Source organism: Morus notabilis, unplaced genomic scaffold, assembly GCF_000414095.1.
Source record: "Morus notabilis unplaced genomic scaffold, ASM41409v2 Scaffold759, whole genome shotgun sequence".
In the NCBI taxonomy this organism is placed as follows: domain Eukaryota; kingdom Viridiplantae; phylum Streptophyta; class Magnoliopsida; order Rosales; family Moraceae; genus Morus; species Morus notabilis.
Window position 1 is genome coordinate 127,098 of NW_010366029.1, and position 8,258 is coordinate 135,355.

The 8,258-nt window shown below is 34.1% G+C and overlaps 1 protein-coding gene across 1 annotated transcript; it reads right to left on the reverse strand.

Annotated features, from left to right (window-relative positions):
* Nucleotides 1-271: 271 nt before the first annotated feature.
* LOC21398820 (BAG family molecular chaperone regulator 1) lies at nucleotides 272-2,669 on the reverse strand. Its single transcript, XM_010109096.2, has 4 exons — nucleotides 1,686-2,669; nucleotides 1,340-1,596; nucleotides 1,095-1,241; nucleotides 272-952 (listed from the first exon to the last, which is right to left on the reverse strand). The coding sequence occupies exons 1-4, from the start codon at nucleotides 1,912-1,914 to the stop codon at nucleotides 476-478; spliced, it is 1,110 nt and encodes a 369-aa protein (XP_010107398.1). The 5' UTR covers nucleotides 1,915-2,669; the 3' UTR covers nucleotides 272-475.
* Between the last annotated feature and the right edge of the window lie 5,589 nt (nucleotides 2,670-8,258).

Genomic DNA, 8,258 nt, shown 5'->3' on the forward strand with positions numbered 1-8,258 from the left:
TTCTTACCCATAAGAAAAAATGGTTAGAACTTCCAAACAACCATAATTTGATTTGTTGACCCTATTTACCTTCACAACCGTAGAGAAAGATATAGAAGAGAGAAGGTGCAACAAGATTTTTTTTTTTTTTTTTCATATTTGATTGCAGGATTTCAAGAATACACCTCAGAACCTTCACGTCTGAAAATTCCTAATATTTTGTCCAAGTATCAATCTACAAATTGACAATTTTACCACTATCAAAGACCCTTGTGAATTCAGAAGGACAGAATTGAGAAGAATGACAATCACTGTTATAGTGAAAAACCCCATTTATTTCTGAGGAACAGAATCATGACAGAGTAAAGGGGTCCTAAACATTTGCTAAATACAGAAAAGAATGATAAGGAGAGAATAGCAAACCAACAGGAGACAAAAACCAAAACACATCCCCACACACACAAAAAACAAAGACGTGGTATTTTTATGGCTTAACTCAGAGAAGATCCCAGGTGAATCTAGGTTGGACTGGCTTATTGGCGGCCAAGGCAGATGTGGATGTTGAAGAGGTCACGACCAACGGCGAGGGCGCCGGGGCAGAATCGAATGTCTCCCAATTCGTGGTAATGACAACTGCTCCTGATGTTGAATGCCTGGAAGGAGGCTGCGGCTGTGGCTGCTGGTGCGTTGGTGAGTTTCCAAACGAATGCCTTGGCGAATTTCCAAGCGAACTCCTCGGGGAATTCCCAAACGAACTCCTGGCGTCCTGCTCTTGAATCGCTCTTGGCCTGTGGCCGTTGGAGTAAAAATGTCTTGGTTGTTGGTCTTGGTTTGGTGGTGGTGTTTGCTTTTGCCCATTGGAGGACAGCCTTTGTTGAACTTGTATTGGGGTATGAACTCCATTGCTAGCAGGCATTGAGTTCTTGATTTTCAACATGTCAAGAGTTTCTACATACTTTTGAACTCTCATCACCTTCAAAATAACCATTAATAATAACATTCAGTGACTAAATACTAAAGACTAATGGACACATCAAGCTGAACACAACTATCTTATTCAAGTTTCAAATTCAACAACTTGGAATTCCCAATTTTAAAAAAAAAATTAAAATTACCTGCATTTTCCTCTGCAATTTCACATCTCCATCCGCCATTATTCCGTCCAATTTAAGCAGTTCATTCATCAACAACTCAATCAGATTAAGCACATCAGTTTCCGCGACTTTACCGCCTTTAGTAATCACGGATTCGAAAGCTGAAACCTGCCATTTTCCCCCAACTTAACATCAATTACAAGCGAACAAACAAACAACAGAAACTACACATATAAAAAACAATGCACAAAAATAAAATAAAATACCCGGCCAGCGAGCCTATCAACTTCCAAGCTGATCTCCGAGATGGACTTTGAGGCCTTCTCCATCTTCGCATTCCGCCGCATCTCGAGATGCCTCTTCTCTTGGCTAAGCGGGTCTTCAACCAAAACAATCTTCGATCTGTCCTTCACACCTGAAATGTCCAGAAAAGCCTTCGAATCTCTCTCCTTGTCTTTGTAAATCAGCTTCTGATCTTGGTGGTGCAAACCCGTCGGTCCCACCAGCATTTTCTTCAATTCCCCTGCAATCAATCAAAAATAGAGGATTGTTTTCTTTTCTTTTTTTCTAAATTTGCAATTTCCAGTTTTGATGATGAAAATTGGAACTCACCGAATGTGGCTTGGGAACTGATATGGATTTCGTGGTAGGTTGACCCGTATTTGACCCTAACTCTAATTGTCGGCGGAGGAGCTGAGTTCTGATCGGAGTCGTTGCGCTTCTGGACCAGCATTCCTCCGGGTCTCATCTCCCACTCCGACGGCGTTGACTCTGCTCCGCCGCCGGCGGACCCTCCGTTTATCTGAGAAATACCTGTCGTTTTGGTCCTCATCTTCATCATCTTTTGTTTTCTCTCAGAATTTCTATGGTACTAAAAATATCTCAGATCTTTGAGGATTTCGGTTCGTGACGATCCGCGTCGAGAATCTGAACTACCCAATTGGAAGAGAAACTGCTAGACCCTGCTTTAGAAGCCTCTGACCGCAGCATTACACGAGTCAAATCCCGAGAGAGAGAGAGAGAAAGTAGCGAGACGAAATACCAGAGAGAGGGGGAGAGAGAGAGAGAGACAGGGGCTTTCCTTTTTTCCTTTCCTTTTTCTTTTCTTTTCTTTGCCGAATCAATGGCGTCTCAAGAAAGCAAAAACCAAACCCATCAATGTCGAAACAAATAAAAACCACCAAACTCGTCCGGAGAATTTGACGAAACCCAGAACTTGCCGGACCTCAAAGCGCAGATCTTTACAGCAAAATGTTGACCAAATTGCTCAAAAAATTTGCCTTGGATTAACCCAAAAAAAAAAAAATCCCAAGAAAATTGTAGAAGCCCAATAATCTGAAACCTGCGGTTTTCTCCAATGGAAATGAGAATCCAAGGCGAAAAATTCTCTCTTTCTGTCTGTCTCTCTCTCTATATAATTCTTTGTTCTGGAAAACACGGTGAGGAAGAGAAAGAAGAAAATGGAAACTAATATAAAAACGAGTGGACAGCTAACTGAGCTTGTTGGGACCTTCTTATATACATAAATTAATAATGAATTATAAGCACATAATTACTCTACACATTATTATGAATAATACTCATATTAATAAAATAATTATAAACTAAATATAAATAAATAAAGAAGGAGAAAAAGAAGAAGGTGACTACGAAAGCCGCCGATGCTTCTATTTAACTGTTAAAAATATCGAAGACATGCTTTGGGTTTCCCTCACGGAACTATGGAGTATGTTCCGGTACTTTTCGGTTCTTTGTCAAACCGTAACGTACAGGCTCGAATTTTGTCCACGTGTGCGGTTTGAGGACAATTTTGTCAATTAGATAGCAAAGCAATCATTCTCATGTTATTATGAAGGTTTGTGTTTGGCCACGTGGAAGATTTTGCTGAGGTGTGCGGCGCTAACTCTGTGGTAGTTGGTATGGTTAACTAACTAGCTATGAGGATTACTAGTAAATGCGCCTAGCTATAAACCGGGAGTTTTTATTTTTTTTTATGTTTTTTTTTTTTTTTCAACAGCCGTAATTTTAACCCAACCCAAAACAACAACAAAATTCTCTGATACGCTTAGATTTAAGGATTAAAAACTTAACTTAACAGTGCATTAACATGCTATATAAAGTCTAAAAAAAGACAAGAAAATTAACCTGCCTCTTTTTTGACAAAAATTAATCTGCCTTTTTGGTCCCTTTTTTTTCAATTTTTACTGCTTTATCTATCTTTTCTTTCTCTTTTTTTTTCCCCATTTTCCAAACATGCTTAAATAAGTCTTAACTTTGCTCGACCGCTTTAAGTTTATGTGAAATGACCAAAAAAAGAAAAAAGAAAAGAAAAGAAAAAAGGAAGAGAATTCTTGCGCTTAATGTCAACCATGTTTAAACTATGCCACTAGGTTCCTTGGCAAAATAGAGCTCAAAATTTTTGTATCTCACATTTATTTATTTTTTTACTAGTTATGCTAAGTCTCCTAAATATTTGTTATTTATTACAAAATAAGGAGTTAAGGATCATCTAATATTGTTTACTGGCATTTTATTCCTATATTATTTTATTAGACACTAAGGATCCTATATTATTATTTACGAACACTTTCTCAAATTTAAAAGTTGGGATCAAATTAGGATCATCGGCACCAAAAAAATTATCGGATTAGGTAGTGCCATATCAGTGAGAAAATGAAACGCACGTCATTTTTACAAGTGTATCTGAGGCTCGATCGTTTTGTCGACAAAGCAGCCTCCCTTCGTCACATTATTCCCTTCAAATACATACATGCATGTTATCGAGGAATAAATTGTTATTAACAATAATACAAAAGGTCTTGTTTATTTCACAATTTGAGTTTTTAGTGCCTGATAAAAATATAATTTAAGAGATATCTTTAGCTCCTAATAAAGTAAATCAAAGGGCACAGGATTAGGTGAAAAAAAAAAAAAAGAGTAGCATTGCCAAATTAGTCTCTTATTTTTACGGAAAATTTAAAAATACACCTTAAAATGGTGTCCTCTTTTATTTTTAACCACTTTAATATTAACCTATATATTTTTACCTTTTAGATTAGAGTTAGTTGAGGATATAATTTTTTAAAATTGATACTTTAAGTAAGTCATGTACTTAAAAAGGTATGATCTGTAATTTTCTCTATTTTTTTATTCTTTATATCCGGCCTCTTTTGTGGTATATAAAATATGTCGTTCTTTTATCCACAATTACATATAACTTCATGTTTGCAATATAGAAAGTCAGTCAGTTTACCAACATTTATCCTTCTATTAAAGAAAGAAAGATCAAAAGTTTAATTTATTGAGTTACGCTGCTTGAAAAGGTAGCGAGCGATAAGCATGGCGTGACCGATAAAAAGAATCAGATTTTTTTTTTTTTGGATGGAAAAACCATCAGATTTCATGTACGGGAATCCCCTAATTGTGATTAAAAAAAAAAAAACCCATATTTACTTGCCTTGATAATTCTCATTCATAACTAACGCCTTTTCGTATTTTTCAGTTATAATCGGTTCTCAATGTCAACTTTGTATTTCAAGTATGTATTATCCATTCATCTCCATTTAAATTATTTTTCATAGCTCTAAACCAGTTCGGGGACTAAATTTGTTGTTATGATCATGACAAAGCACATTATTGCACCCCATTAAACTTTAATACATCATAATCACGTCTTCGCCTTAGAATTTTTACATAAATAATACGTATCTATTCTCTTAGAAAAATACATTTCGTGAATGGTTTGGTGGGGGGGGAAAAAAAAGAAGTAAGAGTAATATTTTTCATGAAAAATGCATTCATGAATGGTTTGTCATGCAATATTACAAAAAATAGATTATTTTCTAATGAAACAATAACAATTTGTGCACTTCATTTCTTTATAGAATTGTAATCATTTTTCAACTTGTTTCCTAAAAACGACCAACGCGTTAATTAATACTAATTTCGTCATCTTGCATAAGGTTGGTTAACTAGGTTTTAATCAAATATCAATGCATAAGTCAAGTCTATCTGTAAGATTAAGACTTGTGCTTAAATATGTACAATCAATTTTCTATAATGGTATATCATCATTAAAGGTGTCTTTTGGGGTCCATCGCCATGAACCAAAGGTGTAGTCCAAATCAAACAAATGTCTTCAATGGCTCTATGGACAATACCAAAGGTGTTCAAATTATGCAACGTTAGATTAAAAAAAAAAATTTCTTATTATTTCAAGAAAAAAACAATAATAATACTAATTGTCGGTCCATAAACCATAACTTTTTGTGTACTAGTGCAGCAGTGCTTAGAAGACAAGAATAAAGCCTCCAAAGCCCCTTTTCCTTTTGTGGGGTTGCTCTTGTCCGTCATTATTTTATTTTTTATTTTCTTTTATTTCATTGTAATTGAAAAATGAAAATTTCAGTCCAGGATCCAAATATTTCAAGCTTTCATTTTTTTTTTTTTTTTTTTTGCTTTGTTTTGGAATAAAGAAAATTCATATTTCAAGCTCTAAATGCCAATAAACAGTTGCCACACATTGTGACAAAGAAAAACAGTTGCCACAAATATACATAAATCAATGACGCAATGGTAAATTCCAATATATACACCAAAAGAGGATAAGAAAAAATGAAAAATATACGCCAAACTGGATCACGTCAATGTCTCAGTAAAAACCAAGGAAGAAATACGAATTGCTTACGTCACACTCAAAACTTGGACACGTGGCTGTCGTTGGCACCTTTAACGATTGTACCAAAAATCTATGTAAAACCCATTTCTCTCTGTTCTTGTTTTTTTTTTTTTTTGAATTATTAATTATTATTTTTAACTTTGAACTAGTTCTTACCAAGCCCACCGACACTCTAACACGTGCGACCGACACGAGCGAGCGTGGGCGCCTTTGAGAGGGGCAGGACAGAAAGTCGTCGCCACGTGAGATTCGTGTGAGGGGGTTTGGGATTCTGTGTATTACGTACTTCGATGGAGACGGTGCAACCTATATTGGCTCTGGGCGGCTGTTGTAATGCAATGGTTCCTTTAATTACCTTTTCTTTTTTTTTTTTTTTTCCTATTCTAATGACTTTTTTGTGATTAAAGTAATGGGTTCGGCCAAGACAAGCTATTTTTTAAATACATTTGTTTGGATTATTGTTCGATATTCTCAATTCTATTGTTCCAGGGTAGTTGGTTTCAAGGGATTTTTTTTCCTTTAATTTTCCTCTTGGATTGGGGACAAAATACCGACCATTTTTATAATAATAACAATAATAGCAGCAAAAATTGGGTTTAAACTGTAAATTGTGTGCTAGCGGTTTTGCGGAATTTCTATGGGAATTTTTTGAACAAAGCTACTGTTTACCACTTTTCTCCTATCTCTCTATTTCTTTTCTTTCATTTTTCCTATGAAAAATTGGTCCAAATATTGGACAGGATTCATACATATGAACCGAATTAGTTGAATTATTATTGCAGCCTTGCAGGGACTCGAGCAAAAATTTTAGATATACAAAAAATTAGGCCTATGATGTTTGCTAGAAATATATATATATATATATATACTCAACAATAATCATATTAATTATATAATTCTTTCACAATGTTATAAATAAATAAATAAAGTTGTTAAGAATGCATGAATAAATCTAATTCTTGCCCACTTCAAATTTAATAAAGAGGTATTTGAGCATTTCAAATCCTTTTTAATTCGATAACAAACATAAATGTATAGATTACAATGTCTAATTGCTTTTAATGCAACCACTTCTCGCATAATTTATTAAATAGCATTATTAATCGGCATATTCAAATCTCTAAGATCTCATTCATTTTACCGATTCGAGTTTTCAGTTTTAGGGTTCTACAGTTCAAAACTCTAAAAAAATGTCACATCTAACTTTTTTTACTACAGTTAAAAACTCTAAAAGAATATCACATATCAATTTAAATTAAAAATTTGAATCCGCAAAACGAATGAGGTCTAAATATAACTCTATAATTTAGCCTAAAAAAATCAAATTATATATTTTGAGATCTAGAGAGTGAGACCATGGACTAGTCCTTACTTTGTACTTGACCTTGCGTACGTGGGATATCCTTATTTTCTTGGAACGTGTTGAGGTTTTTTGCCTCTTTTGTCTCATTTTTCTTGTAATAATTAGTGAAGAAAACTACCATATACATAGATCGGAACTAACAGTATCCAAGATCAGTTATGGAGTTTCACATACAAAATTATCAAGTTGTATAGAAATAGGCTATACTACTATCATGTAGTTTTAGATCTTGATGGCTTTGTGATCTTCATGCAAACTTGTAAAGTATCTAATAACTTGTCTTCTATTACCCAACAAAGTAATCATTGACTCTTCAAAAATGTCCTAAGAATTACCCAAAATAAATAAATAAATTGTCGTTTCTTCTAGGTCCCACTGGCCCACAATGCAAACCATAGGTTGGTGCTCTTCCGAATTACATTGAGGCACGTGGATTTTGAAGTCCAAAAGTAGTAATAATTTCTTTGCAACTTGGAATGAGTAGTTGGGTATTCCAACCTTTTAACGAAAAAAAAAAGAGTAAAAGTTAGTGTTTATTCTTCCAAAAAGAAAAACTTAATGGTAATTTATGGTTACTATTCCCTTAAGTATGAGCTCATCAATCATTTATAACTATAATTATCTTCATATATAGTTTTCAGTCCAACATTTTGATTAAAAATAGAAGGAAACCCTCCCACACGTTTCTGTTAATTAAGCGCATTGATTCGAAGTCCTAACTATAAATAAGTTTGATTTTGAGGATCAAAAGTTGGGTGGAAGGTCCTTTTATTAGTCTGTTTTCCTCTTAATTTCGAAAATGATAATCCAACCGATGAAAATTAGAGAGTGATCAAGGATTCAAAGCTGAGGAATTCAAACATATTATATATATATATATATATATATATAAACACACGCACAAGACACACAAAATAGTATACATAGGACAATGGAGATCGACTGATAATATACATAAACTTATTTTGTTAATTAAATCAGTGTCGGTAGACAAAAAAGTAGTATGCATGCATACTAATTAAAGAAAAGGAATACAAGAAATAACACATGTAAAGGAAGATGAAATAATATTTCTACAATCATGATGTTGAAAATGCACTTTGTTTTGTATTAGAATCACAAAAAGAAATAAAAAGATTTCAGC